This window comes from Lampetra fluviatilis, chromosome 21 (assembly GCF_964198595.1).
Source record: "Lampetra fluviatilis chromosome 21, kcLamFluv1.1, whole genome shotgun sequence".
NCBI classification, from domain to species: domain Eukaryota; kingdom Metazoa; phylum Chordata; class Hyperoartia; order Petromyzontiformes; family Petromyzontidae; genus Lampetra; species Lampetra fluviatilis.
Genome location: NC_136295.1, coordinates 13,104,629 through 13,126,079, shown reverse-complemented (window position 1 = coordinate 13,126,079; position 21,451 = coordinate 13,104,629). Strand labels below are relative to the sequence as shown.

Below are 21,451 nucleotides of genomic sequence, written 5' to 3'. Positions count from 1 at the left end.
TGCTCAATCCACTGCTCGATAGCGACACGCCAAGCTGCCGCCGCAACCTCCTCTAACTACCCTGCGTACTTATATCCTCGGTGGGCGTGTAATGTCCATGTTGCAATGAGGATGTTTAATTGAGAAATCCGGAGTGCCAAGACTTATCTTTTTATCTGAAGGGCCCTACGCGGGGTGTTTTGGAACTTAATAGCCCCTTTTGCCTATCCACTGCTGGATGAATGCCACTGCACACAATATCGGACATTTGGTTATTACCATAAAGAACTTAGCCTCGCTGTGTCAGTTGTATTAGTGAAGGCATTTGTATAGAAATCGAACACGGGTCGCTGGATTAGTATCGCAGTGCGCGAACCGCTGTGCCACCGCCCCACTGAAGTGAACAACCCCAGTAATAGATAACAAGAACAAGCTGCCGTAAAACTATACTGCAGTAGCTCGTGTGTTAACTATTTTCATCGCCACCGTGTTTGGCGCTCGTTACGGCCGCAAGTCGAGCGCGCTTCTGGCAACTTTTTCCGCGTAGGCCGCGTTGCTAGGCGACGCCAGCTGATAGCGCGCGCTCCCCATTGGTGGAGCGCGCGGTCACGTGGTCACGTGGCTCCATCCACGGCCTCCTCTCAGCCGAAGCGGCGCGGCGGCGGTCCCAACATCCTCGTTACAATTCTCTCTTTTCGCGCGTTTATAACCAAGCGATAGAAACTCGCACGCGTGAGTGTCATCTAAAGTCGGTTGTTCGCGTCGTAAAGAGCGGGGGGCTGTTGTGGGGGCGAGCTCTGAACGCGGGAACAGGTCACGCCGCTGGGTCGCCACGTGTGGCAGGGATGGCGGCGGCAGCAGCTGGTGGTGGTGGCGGTGGCGGCAAGAATCTCCAGGAGAACGCGCTGCAGAGGAAGGAGCGGCTCAAGGCTCTGAGGAGCAAGCAGCTGCAGGTGCAACTTCCATCGCTCCCATCACCTCGTGGCCCCGCAGCAGTCGGCTGTAGAGGTCTCCAGCTGAGCGGTGGTCCATGTTTTCGGCAGGGCCTGCGCTGGGCGGGGGTCGGGTTGGGCCGTGTCCCTTTGGCCCTGCCAAGTTCGCTCTCTATAGTGGCGAATCACTGCTATTGCTATACTGGACAAATGGGATCTAACGTTAGCGTAATAATAAAATAACACCAAAGAAATATTAAATACTCACAAACACAACAGTCGGCAGTTGCAGAACATGCTTGCCAACAAGTAAAGCCGACGTGTTAAATTAAGGACACTCAATTGATTTTGATAACGTTGAAGTGTTGTGTAAAACTAATTATCACTGGCAGAAACTAATTCGAGAATCAGTTTAAATTTAGAGAAATACAAATAAATGTAACCGCTCTGAGAGCGACAGGCTTAGTGTGGCCTGGAATCGTATTAAGTAATACACCATACAAATGTATTCCTTATAAAGGAAACACTTATTAACTGTGAAAATAATCTTATATAATTACAATAAACGCCCCCTCTGATTTCTACACCTGATGGGTTCACAGTGATTTCGTCATCTTGCTCTATTTAAGACCGAAAGCTGGTGGATTGCTTCACTATTCTGGCAAATCGCCCGATGATACTGGATGTAATTACAAGCGAAACGTCGTACTACTCCAATTGTAAATGTTGTGGATTTACTCCAACACACTGCTGGGCTAAAGTAGTAACTAATTGGCGTGTTTACGTGACAAACCTTACTGGCTGTATCGGGTGGTGGAGGGTTACGACACATACGCGATCTAACCCAAAAATTTTTTTTATTATGAACACTGTTATTGATGGCCCCACACACACACACCAGCTATATTGCCCACCACCCTCCTCCATTGGCCCTGGTGCAGATGCACCACCTGCACATTCGATAGCTACGCCACTCGATTTTGTTTTAAGACTTTATAAGCTATTGGTCTGTGTTGTAAGTCTGGGTTTCTGTGCCATTCTTTAGCTATATACGCCAATCTATGTGTTGCTGAAACATTATTTGGATCATGTCCACCTAATGGAGTTAACTGTACTTGGGCAGTTCCGCTGTTTTATAATCCAGTCCCTCCAGAAAAACGCGGAGTTTTTTGGTGATTGTTGCGGGCAAAAATCGTTGATTATGCGGCACGTTTTCTTAAAAAATGCGATGGAATATGCGGGATATTTATGCAATTTTATGCGATTAAATTGCGGGAACTTGCAAAAATTGCGGGAACTTGCAAAAACTGCGGTTTGATGAAAAAGAGAAAAAAAAGTGATTCCCCCAACACCCTATTCACTAGGCTACTACTTTAATGTAAAGAGTCATTTCTTATTACTTCCTATGATAAGCAAGCATCAGAGGTGGGACAAAGTCATTGTTATGCAAGTCCAAGTCGAGTCGCAAGTCATCAAATTCATGACTCGAGTCTGACTCGAGTCCAAGTCACATGACTCGAGTCCACACCTCTGGCAAGCATACTACATCACAGAAAGTGCTGGGAATATTTAAGTTCTCATCTTGTTTTATTTCAGACCTTAACAAACAGATGGCTCAAACTTACAAAACATTGAGTCGAACAAGTTCTGTAGCTTTACAAAATGAATATGCTACAACTTCTGTAAAAATGAATAAATAAAATATTAAAAAATAAAATGTGTGCTTCCTGTTTTACAGAGGTAGCTATACAAAACAGACATCTTCTGTTAAAATAAGTGTTTTCAGTGCACAGTAACGTAAGCAATACAGTAACAGTACAGTCTTACAGTAATGTAAATTTACATACTACTAACAAAAAAGTGCAATCTTACAACTGTAAAGTTGCATAAACTCTTCATCATGGTTTCATTGGCATCGCGGGGTTTGCAGCTTTTCAATGATGTCGCGTAATGAGTGATGTCACTTCATAACGTTCCCATGGCAACAGGGGAAATGGCTGCGCTTGTGTGAAGTAAACGCAACATTTTTCAACTTTCTGCTAAGATATATGTGACTTTTTGCAACGAAAATGCGGGGATTATGAAATCATGCAAGCCCGCATATTTTGCGCGCGGAAATCTGCAATTTATGCGGCGAAAGTGCGGCGTATTTGAAAAAACGCGCCCCCCGCATAAATATGCGGACTTTGGCTGATTTTGCGTGGAATCTTGCGATCGCATAATCGCGTTTTTCTGGAGGGACTGATAATCGAACAATAAGAATAAGGTGGCCAGGTGGCTCAGATGGCAGAGCTCTGAGCTGGCACCACCGACAATCAGGGTTTAGTTCCAGGCAGCCTCCTGTGATTCATCCGGGTTCTCAAGTGTAATGAGTTAGTTGATTTTCTCAGCCCCTTTACCAATGATCGCACGTAATAAAACAACGTGCTGTTTTTGCACTTGTCTTTGAGAATTAAAAATGTATCTTTGACTGCCACGCGACGGTTACATATTACTCTTGAGCGGTAGGGCGGTTTGGGAAAGCGCTTCCCCCCGCACTGTGTGGACCAGAGGTCACTTTTGAAGGTAAAGCATCTCGGTTCCGTACTGTAATATCCGATTTCGTCGGCTTGTAAATGTGTACATGTTATGCCCACCGGTTGCAACGCATAACGATTAATAGCAGTATTCATGTTCAGAGCTGTAGTGTCATTCACAGCACTTTTAAAATGAACGAGATGTGTTGTTTAATGACATTGAGATGGATTAGACGATGGCTTGGCTTGACAGAGAGGTGGTGACCAAGTTATATAATTGACGCAAGTGGCCTGTTTTTATGGATTTATAACGAATAAACAAAGTTCTGATTTACTTAAATGTAACAATGATAGGCTGATAAATGGTGGTACTACTATACACACATACCCTTATATCCAGGTGAGATTCCTTGGAGAGAAAAAATATTTTTACAAAAGAGATCTGAGATGCAAATCAGTAGTGTCCAACAATAGTGGTACTACTATACACACATACCCTTATATCTAGGTGAGATTCCTTGGAGGAAAAAAATATTTTTACAATGATCTGGGATACAAATAAGTATGGTCCAACAATGCATGCATGTGTGTGTGAAGGCCAAAGGACAGGAGGAAGGAGAGCCCGGCGAGAAGAGGTTTGCCGAAGAGGAAACTAAACACAAGTAGGTGGCCGTGCAGTCATACTCAATAGGGATAGCACAGCAGGACATTGCATAAACATATATTGTACTTTACCATGCTTATACGTCTATGCTATCCGTTTTCACCAACTCGCACTGACTGTCATGAGGTGTAGTCAAGTAATCCTCATGACCCGCACAATGTGAGGAGGCCCTCATCCAGCAGTATATTGACAGAAGGGCTGTACATGTACCAACTGTGTATGTCCTGTGGAATGTATAATCACTGTGAATTCATGTGTCATAATATTAATGTGGATATACTTGCAAATATCCACATCATAAATATCACCTTTCAATCATTAATTTCTTTTCTTTTTTATTCATATTTATTTCAGAGAATTAAAACTTCGCAACTATACTCCAGAAGATACAGAGCTGAAAATGCGTCAGCAGCCTCAGGCCAAACCAGCATCAGGTAAGCAGTGTCTCGGATGTTTTGCAGCATATGTTTCTTCCTGTAAACACGATCCCTTTGTGAAACATTCACTGTTATTTTTCAGTTGATGAAAAAGTCCAAGATCAGCTGGAAGCTGGAAAGCCTCAACCAATCATCGAGGAAGTGGTATGGCAGATTAACCATCTTCTTGTTTACCACTCCTTATGTTTTAGACTTTGCCTTGCGTGTATCGCTTCCATGAACTTTCTATGTATTGTAAAATGAAATGTGTAATTTGTCTGGTTGCATGTGTGACTTATATTTGTAACCGCAAAACTAAATTGTAAATCTCTTTGTATAAGCTAAATAATTATAAACAAGTCTTAAGAAAAGTGTATTTTTTGGTAGGATTTGGCCAACCTTGCTCCCAGAAAACCGGACTGGTAAGTAAAGTACCTTTTACCTTCACTTTTTACATTGCAATCAAAGGTATATATTTTTTTTTATAATATAACGTGGCATATGTGACCTGGATCTAATTGGATATTTGTGCTGCTCAGGGACTTGAAGAGAGATGTTGCCAAGAAGATGGAGAAGCTCGAAAAGCGAACACAGAGGGCCATCGCTGAGCTCATCCGTAGGTCAACAGTGATGACATTGTCAACATTAATCATTTCATCCATAATACAGGTTTTTTTTGGGTTAGATCGCGTGTACAGCCTTTTCTCAGTCTACTGCTGGATGAGGGCCTCGCCCACACCTTGTTATTCATTGGTCTTAATCGATCATACCTTTCGATTTAAAGTTTTCGTGACTGTCGGGGAGACAGCGTCTGAATGGATTCAGACGCTGTCTCCCCGACAGACCTGGTCTTCACCTGAGGACGGCTGCTTGCGTTGTGGCCGAAACGTCGTGAGAATTATTTTATGTTTTATGTTTATTATTTTATTACTTCCCTTCTACGTGACTTTACCGAAAGAACCAAGAAGATGATCATACCTTGCCACTCTGTTCAGTGAAGCTTTTTGAAGGCAGGATGCATAGTTGCAGGGGGAATACTAGTACATTCCAATGTATTTTTCTGGACTGCCCTGGGCTACCAACAACATAGCCCCGCAGTGCCCTGTAACACCTGTGTGCATTGTGGTTGCCCATAAAAGCACTGTTTAGGCTCAACCACGCTTCTGAGATCCGATGAGGTTGAGCATGTTCAGACTGGTTTTTTCATCGGTGTGGCATTATACAAATTAGCTTTAACGCCTTACCTTCCTCAACAACGTTGTGCATGGAATATCCTGCATATTAATCAGTTTTTTGTCTTGTTCTCTACCACCAGGAGATCGATTGAGGGGACATGAGGAGGAGCTGGCCATGGGTGTTGAAACAGCCACAGGGAATAATTATGACTCAGACTGAGGTGATCAGTGTTAGTTTCCCTTCAAGTACACACAAACGGTGCTTGTCTGTGCAGTATCTTTGCGTGTTTTCACAAGGAATGTACAATAAGTGCTCGTGGGAATGTTAAAACGATAGAATTTTTCACATTTTCCTGTATATATTTTTATTGCTTTTAATAAATACACATGTGGCGGATATACCCAATGGCATTGTCGCATTTAGTGAAGGAATTTTAAACCTCTTAACATGAAAATATCAACAATGAAAAAACAATGGAAGACATTAATGATGAAAACCGGCCTGGTGGCTCAACAGTAGAGTAAGCTGCTCCCAATCATAAAAAGTGCAAGTTCATTACTGATTGAGGATTGACTCAGCTCATCATCCCTCCAGCGTCACTAAAATTAGTACCACTTTGTGGGAAAGTCAACAGTGGTTGTCCTCTGTAAATTCGGCCCTGTCATAGGAATGAGGAATTTCCAATTCTGGCTTGGAGCTCTAAACAGGAGATGAGCACTGCCTCTGCTTATTTGAGCAATAAATCACTGAGTAATGGAACAAATTGGTTCATATGCAGGTGCTAGATGTATTAATATATTTCAGACACATGAGAGGTGGTGGTGGCTTGGAGAGGTGTCCATCTTGCAGTGAATTTGACCATGGTCCGTGGTCATGATGAAGTCTTAAAAATAACAAATATTGCATTGAGAGTGACACACTCGCGCTTCAGACAATGTGAGCCAGTCGGCGAAGATCTGCATCCCCCGTTACAGGTCTTTGAATGCGCGGATTAATTTTGTGCCCCGTCCTCCATCTTCCACACGCACTGAACCAGCACCTTCGCAAAGTTGCTCACGTCCTGCTCCGGAATGCAGGTTGTTCTGCACGCCTGCTCCATCACCTGTTGTGTGCGGAAAAACATTATGAACATGTCTGGCGCTTTCTCCGTTCTGTATCACAACCACGGCATGTTTTTGAGTGGGTTTAATACCTTCTGGCAGATCGGGTAGCAGCAAAAGTATGCAGCAGCCGAGATCACGGAGACCGCCAGCAGCATGAAGTCTCCTTCCACTCTCCAGAAGTTTTCTCTGAATGGAAATGCCAGTTTAGTCTCATTAGGGGTGCCAGCAATGGTTGCCAGTTGTATAGAATAAATATTCGGCATATGGATTGCTTCTTGCACTACTAATATTACCACTAATGTTGATCTGACTTTATTATATTACTATTAATACAATTAACACCGCTGATACTATGGCTTAATACTGGTAGGAACCTCCTGGTTACACCAGCCCACAGGGTATTGTGTCCGTCGTGCAGGGAGGGGCTGGATGGGGAGGGGCTGGGTGGGAGATGGGAGGGGTGGGGCTGGGTGGGGAGGGGCTGGTCACCCCGTGGTGCCCTTATAAAACTCAACGTTTAACCTACTCACGCCGGCTTGTTCCCACCCTCAGTCGGGCATATTTGTGGAATACACCACGCCGCCGTTGACCCTGGCCATTGACCAAGCAACCCAACGTTCCTATCAGCTCCCTCCGCAGGAATGTGTTTACAACTGGGTTGGTGACCTGAATTTTTTTTTCAGCAATGGGCACACCATTGGTCGTAGTGCAGTACTTAAAAAAACACATCTGGCCCGGCCCTCAGCTCCCTGGGTTGCGCATGGGCAGTTGGGCAAACTACTGTGGAATTAAAAAGGGATTGAGACGCACTCAAGTAAGAGTTTGGCCTACATGTATTATACAGTAACACGTAGGTTCGTGTGTGTACAAGTTTTAACATGCGAGAAGTGATAGCGAGTTCATGTTGCATATCACCTTGTGAAGAATGTATTCTGTACGCGATGAACTAATTCTGCTCACGTAAACGCAGGTTATCGGTATCCTGCACGCTTACTTTTATCTACATACCCACGTGTGTATCACGGAGATGTGTGTGAATACATTAACATGCCAAATATTCTAAAACAATTACCACTGCTGGTACAAATTTAGTCGAGAACATGGTTTGAACCGCACATGGTAATTAAACTTTGATTATTCTATTAACATTTTTCATACCACTTTGCCTGGTCTCATCACACTTGGATGGGTGACCACCATGCACAAGAGGTGTTTGATTACTGTGGAGACTGTATTGTCAGCTGAGGACAGGAGCAAAATGCATTGTATTGCAGTGCTTCAAAGTCTGCTCCTTGCCTTCAACCAGCACTGACCCCCGCAATCACGCAGTGGAATCACAAGAGCTGTACATGTACAACTATTTGGTGTTTTTCTTATGTAGTCTTTTTAAACCAAGCTCTGGAAATACATTGTAAAAATATCAGATTAATCTGCTAATGGGGAAAGCCACAATGTGTACAAGACGAGTACAAACAAGACCTGTATGTCACATCACTTGGGTCCAACACATCCCCGGTAGAAGTGGCTCGGAGCAGGTAGTCGTACACGGCGGTTCGTATGAGGTAAACCATATCCAGCACCTTCAGGCTGATGCTGTGCAGAGTCTTCACAGGCAAGGTGGGGTCGTTGTGCCCTGCCAATGGCATCACTCAATGAGCTGTGATCTGGGCGATGTTTGCATTAAATCATGCTAAACCCGAGGCTTAGGTCCTCGGTTCGCTGACATCCTGAAACCCAACGCCTCCACTCTTCACGATCCTGTGCCATCAGCAGGAGCCCTTCCCAAATAACCCCAACATGCTATGTCCCCAGTCTCGATCAAGCTCCTCATTGGTCGTCTTCCCTTTCATCTCCAAATTTCTGATGTCAATAGAAGGCTCGTTTCGATATTCTTTGCGGTGGCATGCGGCAAATGTGTCCCAGCCATATTATATCGCGGTGTTTTCTGATGATGGATATTAACCATTGGTTTGTTGACGGAATACTTTAATATCAAGCATTTTTATGAAATGTGTAGGATGTCTCGGGCATCTGTGATGAGCTGATTCTAACTTTGCATTATTCGCTGTTATTGGCCAAGCCGCACTGGTGTTTTTATCAGAGGGATATTATTACTTGCGATATATTTTGACAGGTGCTCGCAGTTGGCATGCAAACGTGACTGATCCTACATTCTTACAGCAGGTATGCAAATACAGTACAGTTGTGTACCTGCGTTGTAGTGTAAAAAGCACCTTTTCCCTCTTGCCAGTGGCCTCAAAATGCTTCACTCTTGTTTTAGTTAATTATTATACGACTGCCCCACAACACTTTCCAAGGAATCTGTGCCTTTGAGTCGCTTTTTGTTGAGAAATAAAGATTCTGATATACGTCCACCAGTTCAATGTAAGCAATTCACAGGGTCACACCAATATATCATACATATGTACATGAACTTCATAACCAGGTGAAAGGCGATATACTAAAGTGTATTATGTAAGGCACGCCTTGGGTGTAATTCAAGCATATGTAGTACTGTACAAACATTTCAGTGCACAAATATTGTATGTAAAAAACGTAACTTCGAAAGGTTACTCAGGAAAATATGAATAAAATGAAAGAATTTCAATCACGTTAAGCTATGCATCATCGTCCACTTCTGAATGAAGGCCTCTCCAAGCTGTTACAATCTCTTTGTCCTGCAGTGTGACAATACATCTATATCCTGCACATGGTCTGGTTTCATCTCACCAGAGTGGATGTCCTCTCAGGCATGTTCTCTTCATTGGCTACTGCTGGTTTATGACTGAGTCTCAATCACCAGCCATCATCCCTTCTCGTGACGGCTCCTGTCTTAGCCGACTTATTTTTCTAAGCAGTCAATGTCATTAATTTGAGTGTATTCTCTAATCTATGTGTTTCTCTATGAAATCTTCAGATTTAAATTTTTTACGTCAAAATTCTACGTTTCTGCTGCATGTCATAGCAGATAATAATGCTTACCTGTCTATCTAAAACTGGCCAGTGGCTCAGCGATAAAATCATGGTTTGGGGTTTATTCAGCCCATTAAGCCTCCTGGGTGGATAACATTTCTACCACTGTGTGAGCAAGTCAACAATGATTGTCCTGTATAAGAGACTGGCTCCTGCCATAAGAACAAGGAAGCTCCACCAATGACGCGCTTGTAATCAGAATATGATCACTGTCTCACTGCTCATTTGGGTGGAAATCACTTAAAATGTATTAATGCATATAATTTACATTGCAAATGTTAAGTATACAGAGCTGCTCATACACATGCTTACCCAGGACCGCGATGATCATGTCCACGTGTGTGAGTGGTGAGGCAGGGTTGATGTAATAATTGAGCGTTTTCAACACGGCCATCTCAGAGGAAAGGATTTTATCCAAGTCAATGATGGACCCAGACATCGCCTGGATCAGCATTTGGGCAGACTTTAGCGTCACCATCTACACAAACACCCACACGAAACTTATTACAATTTTCCCAGTGTTATCCCAGTTGTGCGGTCAAAATGGTAAAATAACACACAGCGTCTACCGAAAGAGAACGCACACTGATGCCTATCTGAATGCAGATTCGCATCATCACCCAGCACAGAAATCCTCTCTAATCAAGACGCTCATACATCGGGCAAAAACAGTCAGATGGTGAAAGTCTAAGGAAAGAGATTAAACATGCCAAAGAAGCACTACGACTGAATGGCTACAATAATGCTCAAATTAACAGAGCATTAAATGTCAAACCAAGCCCCGAACAACAATACTGCTGAAATTGATCAGATTATCAAAACAATTAAAATACCATATATCTCGGCAGTTACTGATACATTAGCCAGTGTTTTGCAAAAGCTAAACAATAAAGTGAGATTTGGTACAGTACATAAAATTCAAAAACTAGTGTCCTGTACTAAAGATGAATTACCGAAGTTATCAACAGAAGGTGTATATCGGATCAATTGCTTACGCGGTAAATTCTATATTGGACAGACGGGACGTAACATTAGCGTAAGACTAAAAGAACACCAAAGGAACATTACATTATCTCAAACACAGCTGTCAGTAGTGGCAGAGCATGCTTGCCAACAAGGACATTCAATTGAATTTGATAACGTTGAAAAACTAATTATTACTGGTCAAGACTAATTAGAGAATCAATCGAAATTGAGAATACAAATAATTTCAACCGCTGTGATAGCTACAGACTCAGCGCAGCCTGGAAGCGTATTATTAAGTAATACACAATACATATTGCAATTCACATTTTTTGGTTCCTTCAGTAAAATCACGTAGATATAAATAATAATAAAAACCACGACATTTTGATCGCAACACAAGCGGTCCTCATCTGGAATCTAACCAAAAACCTGTATTATGAATAGGTTGAAGCCACCAAAGGCACATCCGATTAGCACAGTTCAACATACATACGGATGACCCGTTACATCTCAAAAGCTAAGTAGGCTAAGCTTGTACAATATTTGGATGTGAGAGAAGCATGCATTACAGGTGTTATAGGCTGCTGGAAAACGTGGCCAGCAGAGGTAATTGCAACATTAATTGTACTCCAATTATATGCTCCACATCTGTATGTTTAACTTATTTCGTATAGTACATCGCCAACCGTGCTAATCGGAGGTGCGGTGAGATCTATGCTTTACACATTCACCAATCTATACCGACTAGCATGGCATGAAGTATGATCAAATAAACCCCATGATCAGCACGGTGTGGGAATGCCCTCATCCAGCAATAGATTACCAAGGGCTGCACAAGTACACATAGCCATTGGAGGGCTCGGGGTCACTCTTGCACCTTGTAGTGAGCCATCTGCTTGCTGGCAATCTGCACACATGACACCATGCGCAGCAGCAGCAGCAACTCGCTCTTCAGGTCTGGAAGCCGAGCCTCCCAGTTAATTTCGTCAGAACTTCCCGCCGCTTTCTCCTTCAGCCACTCGTCGCACTGTACCTTGGTCTGCTGTAGTATGTACCTGTAAAGTCAAGGTTTATTTAACCAAGTGAGAACTCAAGAGACCAAAATAGTCTCATTTACAAGTGAACTTGGGCACCTAAAGAAAAAAAACAAATGTACAGCAATGAAGCAAACAAATTAGGGCAAAAACTGTCACGATACATGGACATATTTGGAAGACAAATCAATATTAAATGATATGGTACTTTCCAAGTAGCATAATCAAGTTACAGAAACAAACAGATATAGGGTGGCAGTTGTGCTAATATGTAAATAGACAAGCACTGGCATGGGGGCGGAGAGGGGGCACAATTGAATACTGTCTAGATCAGGGGTCGGCAACCTACGGCTCCGGAGCCGCATGCGGCTCTTTACGAGCTGCTTCTTGACGATGAGTACGTATGTACTCAGATGCATTGCGGCTCTTGAAATACTGAATTTTGTACCGAATTGGAAAGAAATGGCTCTTCTTGTTATTTTGGTTGCCGACCCCTGGTCTAGATAATGCTATATTCAATTTACCACTTTTTTGGGAAGTCATTTACAGCCCCGTCAATCCACTGCTCAATGAAGGTATCCAGGCCGTCAGTTGTGGGGATTGTTTGAACCATATTTCATCACGCTGGTCAATGCGAGTTGGTAAAGGTGTAGGGGGCACAACTGGTTCACATATCACCACTAATCTTAACCATGGTCAGCAACCAAACTATGTCGCCAGGTTCATAGTGCAGTGCGCTAACCAGTGCCACACCGCTCCACCCCAGGAAATCGTCCGTAGTTGTCAAATGGAGACACTTCCTCCCCCCCCCCACGTTAGAAATCTGGAATTTCCACCACCTCGGTGTGAATAGAGATTAACACCACCCTATGCTTGCTTGGGCAGGAAGAAACTAACAGGATGTAAGCACAACTGCTTAGTTTTTGCAGTGTAGTTCTGTTGTTCTTTCGTGTTGTGCTGTATGGCGTGACGTCTGATGTTTCGCATCACTTGCAAGGAGATTTTTCAGGAAATTGAGCCGCTGTCTGCCTCGACTATGAACATCGGCCGTAGTACCGAACACACGGTACGACCCGAAAACGCATCGGAGAGATGTAAACGCACCCACGTCTTTTGACGTGTGGGACTTCCTCCTGCTGAGGAAGTGATGCTGATAACTTTAGTGGTAGGAATACTATACAGGTACCTGTCAAACAGCTCCACTGCCAGGTACTTGACGGAGATGTGCAGCTGCAATTTCTCACAGATGAGAAAGATGGCCTCTGCAGTCAAAAAACAAGATGCGCAGTGTGAGTCGTGTTAAGTTTGCTTGCTGATGTTATTGCTTCTATTGTTGCCAACCTAAATGGAATGAGCGATTTCAGTGAATGGCTATTTAGTATTTACTCCCTCTATGCGTCTGATGTCCAAGAACACACAGGTGCATCCCGTGGTTTGATGGAGTAGAGTAAACATGGTGGGACACATCAGGACACATCATCATCGGCCATGATCTATCATTCTATCCACTGCAGATTGAAGACCTCCATAAGCCATCAGCTGTTGGGTTGGACTTAATCCAGCGGTGGATTGATCATGGCTGATGACGGACAAGGATATGTCTGTGAATATTTTCTCGAACTAAAAAATTAAATCTAAATTGAGCAACAAAAAAATGCATGTGAAGTCCGATTCCAACACGAACATTTTCTTTTTGAGATTGACATACACTACTGCAGTGTTAATGATGGGGTGTTTGGCTAATTTGTTAGAGTTCAAGATGTCATGGCCCAAAGCCCTTTGATTTGTAATCCTCTATACGATGGGGGGGAACTCTTTAGTGTCTTGGGTAATGGGCTAACGCAGCCCACGAGGCTTTAATCTTCGGCAAACTTCACTCCAAGTTTGGTAGTCAAACCCAGCATTCACCGAAACAATCGTTAGCGACGTCGATACGAGCAAAACAAGTCAACAAGCTGACATTATATCACCCTCATAGATCTCGCCCTCGATATATAAAGTATTTTTGTTTACAATTCCTCTCAGAAAGCCTTTCTGGAAGTGCACAATTTTATCAACACTGGTTCAATACAAGCAAGTCCAGGTCTTATAGTTGGCGGTAAGGGTGAACAACACTTGTTATATCTAGACATGAAGGAGATACATAGTATGCTTGTTTATTCCATCATCATAACGCAGTGCTTTAACCACCAACGTGGAGGCATCAGTAATGACGGCCCCTGTCAATCTACTGCCGGATTGTCTCAAGGCACACGGGGATTTAGACGAAACCAGGTGGGCAGATTGTGTGAAGTGTAACTGGGGTCTTTGTACCTCATGAATCCCAAGTAAGGTTGGGTCCCTCACGGAAATTCACGACCACCGTGCTCATGTTAATGGACCAAATTACGGGAAAGGTAAAGAATGACGGCTGCACATGCACACACAACTACGTGAGGTATTTGGTGGCAGCAATTAGGAAACGACATTTATCCGCAATATAAAATGCACGTTGATGTATGTTGTTAGTGGCGGTGTGGCCGAAAATTATGAACATGTGGCTGACCGGCCACTGTTTCCCGCCCGAAGGCCCCTTCACACGGTTCCCGCGGCCGGCTGGGTTGCCACGTCTCAATGGCCAGGGAGTTGAGCATCTCCTCCAGCATTGCCGGGGTCACACCGCCAAACACCGTCTCGCCCGGCAGCGTCTGTGCGTGCGCCATGGCCCGTAGCTCGCGGCGTTGGACTCGAAGCCGACGGCGTCTCCACAGTTCGTGATCGCCTCAGCGGCGCGCGCCCTCACGCCGTCACTCGGCGGAGTTTTCCCGCCAAATCGGTGGCGGTTGGCGGGCTGTTGGCGGGTGCGCGCGCTCATTGGTTCCACGCGTTCCCGCCTCCTAAACGACGGCGGCGGGGACGCGCGCGAGCTCTGATTGGCCGAGCCGCACGTGCGCGCGCGCGGGCGCCGCTGGACGCCCTCGCCTGACCCTCAACGCCTTCGTCAATTTCACCGTTGAGCCCCTTCACAGGAAAGCAAAATTAATATTTGGAGTTAACACGTAGGCTTTCATAACATAGGTTATTTATAAATGTGTCGTAACCCTCCACCACCCGACACGGCCAAACAGTAAAAATGTGTCACGTTTTTCAAAGGACAAAATAATTCACTTCTGATTGTTTGGCCGTGTCGGGTGTTGGAGGGTTACGACACATTTATAAACAACGCGATCTGACCCAAAAACCTATATTATGAATAATATTGGTCGCGAAAGCCTACGTGTTACGTATTTTTCTTATTATTTCCCTTCTACATGACATTACCGAAAGAACCAGAAATATGAATCTCTGCAGTCACGAAAGCTTTAGATCAAAATTTAAGACAATACTTGTTTGTGAAGAGGTGAAGGTTTATTGTGAACGGCTGAAATATGCCTTTGGGGCCGTCCATAAATGACGTCACGCGATTTTGGACGATTTTTGACCCCCCGCCCCCTAGTCACACGGCGTCACAAAAAGTCAGACCCCCCCTCTCAAATATGACGTCACAAAGCTCTGCCCCCCCCCCCCAAATACCATATTTACATTTTGAAAATGAAACATGCTATTGTCATTGTAGTGCGTATTTAATGTGGCGCTGCACTCTGATGTTGTAGGAGAAAGCATTTATTAAAAAGTCTATTTAATTAAGTAGAACGTGTTGTCTATATTTATTTAAAGTTGCGCATTTTGATGTGACGTCACATTTCTCACCCCCCCCCCCCCTCGGTGCGTTACGTCATTTATGGACGGCCCCTAGGTGCCCCCGTAATTCCCGTACCCACTAACCCCCCTCCCCATCCCTATTCACCGTAAGCTACCCTCGTACCATGCATAACCCTTGTAAAGCACCTTGGACAAAGGCGCTTTATAAATAGACGATAACAAATAATAAATTCAAATCAAGATCGATAACTAATAGACTGACGAGTGGAATTTATTTGATCGATTCAGCTACACCCCCACGCCGCACGGGCCACGTGACCCGCGTCGCCATGGACACGAGGACGCGGGCAGTCGCCGGTGTCAACACGAGAGAGGCCTCGCGGCTTCGCGTCAAATCTCTCAACAGCTGCGACCGCTGCACGTAACAAGGCGAGCCACCGACATTATTCTTATTAGCGCGATAGGCGGCGAGTGCTGATCCTTCTCTGCTGACTGTAGGCCTTAACGCGGACGGGAGCTCACAAACGTGAATGAAACGCGTTCGGGAGAGCGTCCACCGTGGAGGTCACGATCAACCGTGGTCAATCCACTGCTGGATGATGGCCTCGCCATGTCGCGCCGGTTGTTGGGGGGTTGTTTGACCCTACTTGACGCTGGCCAGTGCAGGTCGGTGAAGAGGGAGGGGAGTTGTCCTGAGCCGGTTCAGATATCACTCAACACTGACGTTAACTGCGGCTAAAAGCGGGTTCGACCTGGTGGATAATAAATATAATTCTGTGCATGGGACTCCCAACGTGGTATGTCAGCTACCTTACAGCTGGACACCGCATCCCACTTGCTGTGCTGATGATGTCTCGCAACACACGACGGTGATCTCGGTCCGAGTCACAATGCCCACTGGCGCGTCGCTCACTGGGAATGAACCTCGTGTGTGCCGCCAAGCCTCACAGCGCACACGGTGCCCTCTGTTGTCAGCTGTCATAACAACACGTGCGCCTGTCTGGAATGTGTCCCTCGTGTGGAGGAGTAGGCAAGAGCATGGCTGACGTTGTAGAGGAGTCTGCGAATCCAGCCTCCCTTGAGCCGTCCCTTGCCAAGGCGAAACCCAGTGTCATCTCTAACCAGGTGGGGAAAGGGTTCCCAATCACTCGTCGCTCTTGAGAAGCGGTGACATTTAGACACTGTGATTATTCACACATTTTGTATGTTCAATATGTATTTCTTGATGATTGTTCTCGCATGAGTCATCCCATCATCACAGTCAATTTGATGCATGTAAGCACGTTTTTTTTCATGATACTGCATTGCAGTGGCACACAAGCCCAAATAGAACCTCAACACATTCATCAACAACGCTGCCCTAAAAAGAAGTTTACTGTATATACATAATAGTCATGTTTATACGTATCTAGTTAATAAAGCCTGGCTTCGCCAGCCAAAAGTTTTCAATAAATATAATAATTAACTTCATGTGGTTTTTAACAAAAAATGTTCTACAATCAGACACTCACAACTACTCCAAAAAGTTGTATTTTTCCGCAAAAAAGATTGTTGACCACTTGATTCAACTTATGTTTAAAGACGTACCCATCGGAAAATGCTCAATTTAAATATTCCGTTATTTTATTTTTTAAAAGTACAAATTAATTAACTTAATACTCTATGAGTGGAAGCTCCAATCTTTTACCATTTTCGAATTATTCAGATTTGAACATCATAAAATCCGTATTTTATCATTCAAAACCATTTGAATTGGAAATATCTCAAAAACAGTCAAATATATAACAATGGTTTCGCTTTGATTTTATCAAACGAAAAAAAACGGAATCTAATATTTCGAACGGTTTCTGAACGACACGCACAAACATGTTTATGGGGCACTTAAAATCGAGATTTGGGGGCCTTAAAATTTAAATTCTCATATTTTCCTGCTGTTTGTGTCCTAAAAGCTACCTTTGTACCAAATTTCAGCTTTCTACCTTGTTGGGAAGTACCATCAAGGTTTTTGAGACATACAGATTAAGCTATTTATTCATATTGATAGGTAACGTTTTGGATACTGGCTCTACTTCTCTCTCAATAGCACTTCTCTCTGCAGAAGAGCTATTTCACAAAATGTCCAAAATTTGCAGCTCTTTGTAAATCCAGTGATGGATAAAGGTTTTGTTGAACTGTGTCCATCATGGAGGTTGTTTGACCATACTTCATCACGTTGGTCAATGCTGGTTAGTGATAGCAGGTCGACGACTTCATAGCACAGTGCGCTAACCACTGCACCACCACTCCCCTACCTTAATTACACAGATTTAAAATGTTAAATCTTTGAAAAAGATGCAACTCATAAAACACACTTCAGTAACTTTTATTTCTTCACTTGCCGACATTTTCCATGCAGTAATATAAGGGAATATGCATTACTGAAACTCCACACTCATATCTAACAGACACACATACGCGAGGTGTCCATCTATACATTAAACGCTTGGTGTTGTGTTTTTTCTTTAACCCGTTTCTGCTCATTTCATCATGGGTAAGTTCTCAGATTATCATAACATTGCCTTTGGCGGCAGGGTGGCGCAGTGGTAACACTTGTGCCTCACAGAAATACATTCCTGAGTTCAATTCCTGACTTGGGTGTCTTACTGTGGACAGTTGGTGTGTTCTCCCCATATTATGTATGGGTTTCCTCGGGGTCCTCTGGGTTCCTCCCATCGCCAATAAAAGCATGCAATGTAACTAGCGTTGGCCCAACATCTTATTGCAGGAGGACTCTCCTAAAATAGTCTTTGGATTCAGTGTGATGGTGAGCCGTTTACATATCTGTTTTTGGTAATGATAATGAGCGTCTGTGTCCTTGTTTTCCATGCACAGGACATCTCGCACATCCTGACAGGAATTTTCGGGGGACTCTATTCAGCCGAGGTGATTGGCCGGGACATGGCGGCCAGTCTGGACCGCTCTGCTGGTGGCCCAAAGCCCTATCATCAGCGCTATGTGCAAAAGCTCCGCAAGGCAAGCACGACGGGTGTTTTTTTATGTTATATGTGGTAATGTTTATCCAGCAGGACATGGAGACAACAGCAGTAGTGTACTTCAACAGTATTTAGTGATAATTCGTTGGCAGTGGTGCACAAGCCAAAATAATAATAAACTCAACACATTCATCAACAACAGTATCTTTAAAATAATAATGATAATATATAATACGTGACATTTTGGGCAATGGCCTTTCTTCACAGCACATACATTTGTAGAATCAAATTTATGGTCATGTTTTGTTTTTATTGTGCAGTAATTTTTTATCATGCTCAGAACCCGGTTTATTCACAGGCAGCTGCCTAGATTGAAACCCATGATCTCAGCAGCACCAACTCAGCGCTCTACCCTCACAATCACCTGGTGACATCTTTGGTTGTTTTGATCATTGATACTGCTGTAATTTATTTTGTGGATTATCAAAAAATCTTTGGGAATTAATTCTGTGGGCAAAGCTTTCTCAACCATTGGGTTGCATGTACCGCACACTTACTCCGATGTGGGCAGCACTCATCCACTGCAATTAGGGCTGTCCGTCTGTAGCATGATGGTGTGGGTGTGTATGTGTGCGTATGTGTGTGTGCGCGTGCAGTTGCGCGAGCAGTACAAGCAGCGCATGGATGAGGCGGATGTGCTGGAGAGGCATGTGATCGAGGCTAGGGCCCGCGCCGCAGCCGATCAGGAGGTGGCTGAGAGCCACGACAGCACTGGGGGCCTTATTCCTGGTACATACACGCACAGACCACATACGCACACAGTGACAAAATACACAGATCTTCCTGCAACAGTACAGACTGCTGGGGCAAGTGCTGTTAGGAGGCATCTATTAAGGCCGGCACAGCACATGAGGAGGCGGTGTAACCAGCACCATGCCTGGCCACATTTGTATCCCTGGTATTGATGTTTACACATCACGCTGGGTACTCGTTCAGCTTAGCTTCCGAGATCTGACATGGTCGGGCACTTTCTGGATGATTTGGTTCTAGGCCCTGTGGCAATTATATTACATAACTGTCGATTAAACTCAATGAATAGACGTAACATCTTCATGGGACATAAGTTAATTTTGTGGACTTTTTTGTAGTCTTGAATTTTTTCACCTCTGTGCACCACTGTAAACGAGCACTTGTTCCCATTGTGCCCCCCCCCCCTCCACGATGTGATGTGTGACAGCGCCAGCTCGCCTCCGCTATTGCGCCGACAGTGATCTGCTGAGGAAGCACAAGCTGATCAGCCCTGCGGACTACCATGTGGAGCCTGCACCACTCACAAGGGCCCCCAGAGGTGAAGGTTCTACTCAGGGCGTTTCGGTAGCTTTGAAACACCTGTTGTAGTTGTGATCTCCCTTCCAGTTACTATCCAGTCTCAAGCCTGCTTAGCTTCCGATATTTGATGGGATCGGGTACAATCTCGGTGACTTGGTCATAGCCTGATCAGCTGTGACAATTATTGATTTCAAGGCCAGACTAAAAGTATTTATTTTCTCTTCTGTTTTGATTCACTTCGTTGAATTTTCTCAGAGCCATCCATGCTGAATATGGCGCATTATAAATCTTGGATTGATTGATAGGCAGCTCGACGTGTATTAAAATTTGTATTTTATAAGTCACAAATATTACACTTAATAGCTATGTAGAGGGCTTCATTTCAACTGGTTCTGTTGGGGTAATGACCCAAAGCATGTTTCTGTAACTGGGGCACCACATATACCTCTCACGATTATTGTGGCTAATATGCCATGTTCCACTTACCGGATCTACAAGCGACCCGGAATGGATTCAGTGAGAACTTAAGCGCTGGCTTTGTAACACATCTCATACCACTGACATGTTGCTGCAGCCCGTGCAACACCACACTTCATGGCAGAGACTGTGGCGTTCAGCAAGCGCGTGTCCAACAGCCCCGTGGACGGGGTTTACTCTGAGGACACCACCCCTCGTCAGAAGCCTGCAGCCATCGCCCAGTCTCTATCAGAGCAAAGCCTCACCACGCTGTCGTCTGAGACCGAAGGGAGGCGCAGGCCACAGAAACCTCGCAGTAAGGTGAAAAAGAACACGACATTTTCTCTACACATTTAGACCGGTTTCATCCTTGTTTGAAATCATCACGGCAGTATGGCCATCATTGCTTCCTGTTGTCTTGTGCTTCAGAGGAATTGACATAGATAAATAAGCCTTTTCTGATCACTGTGGGACAGTTTGGCACTACCTAAAGGCAGAAATTAGTTTTTCATCATTGAGAGAGAGTGATAGAATTGGTTGAAAGTTAATCTATGTTTTAGGTATCTGATTGCTAAATGTTGTTGTGGGAATTGTTTTTCAACTTGCTGGTGAGCTAAAACAATTATAATTACGGTGTTAAATGCTTATACAGGTAACAATTTCATTTGATAGTCTCTGTCGGGTGGTGAAGAGTCTTCACAAAAATTTGGCCAGATAAATATGTAGCCGAACCCAAATATCAATTACGAATCTCTATATTATTAATTTATGATCTTCCTACCTTCTGCTTTGCCTCCTTGGCATTCTAGAGTCAGTGGCTTGGCGAGGTGGGTAAGAGGCAGCAGGGCTCGCAGGCTGTGGAGCGGGAGCAGGAGAGACAGAAGCCAGAAGCAGCCAGACGAACGGGGCCACAGAACTTCCTCCTGAACCCACGCCACCTCCCACCCGAGGACTCCCGCTCCGGCCGCTCCCTCATCGCCCAACGCCACCAGAGCAGGTGACGTCAGCCATGGTACATCTCTAAATGATGATTACGTTGATTATGCCGATTGGATTGCCTCCTTCTGCTCCCTCCACTGGCTTCCCATTGCCAACAGGGTCAACTGCAAGCGCCTCTACACTTTCTTGTTCACCGTATCTTTCTTTGCTCGTGTCACCATGCAGCACAGCTCGTGGTACCCAGTGTGACCCACAACCTCCTCTCTAAACCTTGGTCTGGGACCGTCAATGCCGGGCGATGTTTCTCCGTGGCAG

At 44.5% G+C, this 21,451-nt stretch overlaps 3 protein-coding genes across 3 annotated transcripts in view; 2 read left to right on the top strand and 1 right to left on the bottom strand.

Moving 5' to 3' along the window:
- The first annotated feature begins 566 nt into the window (after positions 1-566).
- CCDC12 (coiled-coil domain containing 12) lies at positions 567-6,083 on the top strand. The gene is made up of 7 exons (XM_078866126.1): positions 567-932; positions 4,025-4,089; positions 4,446-4,525; positions 4,611-4,672; positions 4,895-4,929; positions 5,047-5,123; positions 5,823-6,083. Exons 1-7 carry the CDS (start codon positions 825-827, stop codon positions 5,900-5,902), a joined length of 507 nt encoding a protein of 168 aa, XP_078722252.1. The 5' UTR covers positions 567-824; the 3' UTR covers positions 5,903-6,083.
- Positions 6,084-6,651: 568 nt separating this feature from the next.
- CNTD1 (cyclin N-terminal domain containing 1) lies at positions 6,652-14,461 on the bottom strand. The gene is given in 7 exon segments (XM_078866124.1): positions 6,652-6,860; positions 6,863-6,972; positions 8,266-8,419; positions 10,072-10,237; positions 11,603-11,780; positions 12,946-13,021; positions 14,305-14,461. Coding segments are annotated over 7 exon segments (1,050 nt in total).
- Positions 14,462-15,785: 1,324 nt separating this feature from the next.
- Positions 15,786-21,451, top strand: part of DLEC1 (DLEC1 cilia and flagella associated protein) — a 31,366-nt gene continuing 25,700 nt past the window's right edge. Inside the window, exons 1-7 of the mRNA XM_078866123.1 lie at positions 15,786-15,869; positions 16,471-16,565; positions 18,312-18,452; positions 19,069-19,201; positions 19,650-19,760; positions 20,316-20,518; positions 21,007-21,194. Coding sequence (XP_078722249.1) covers positions 16,479-16,565; positions 18,312-18,452; positions 19,069-19,201; positions 19,650-19,760; positions 20,316-20,518; positions 21,007-21,194 — 863 coding nt within the window. The 5' untranslated portion in view covers positions 15,786-15,869; positions 16,471-16,478. The remainder of the gene's footprint in view (positions 15,870-16,470; positions 16,566-18,311; positions 18,453-19,068; positions 19,202-19,649; positions 19,761-20,315; positions 20,519-21,006; positions 21,195-21,451) is intronic.

Excerpts from the sequence above, each read along its gene's own strand:
- CCDC12 (XM_078866126.1), top strand. The coding sequence starts at position 825 with ATGGCGGCGGCAGCAGCTGGTGGTGGTGGCGGTGGCGGCAAGAATCTC. Across the intron at positions 933-4,024 it reads TGAGGAGCAAGCAGCTGCAG|GCCAAAGGACAGGAGGAAGG; the intron begins GTGCAACTTCCA and ends GTGTGTGTGAAG. Across the intron at positions 5,124-5,822 it reads GGCCATCGCTGAGCTCATCC|GAGATCGATTGAGGGGACAT; the intron begins GTAGGTCAACAG and ends CTCTACCACCAG.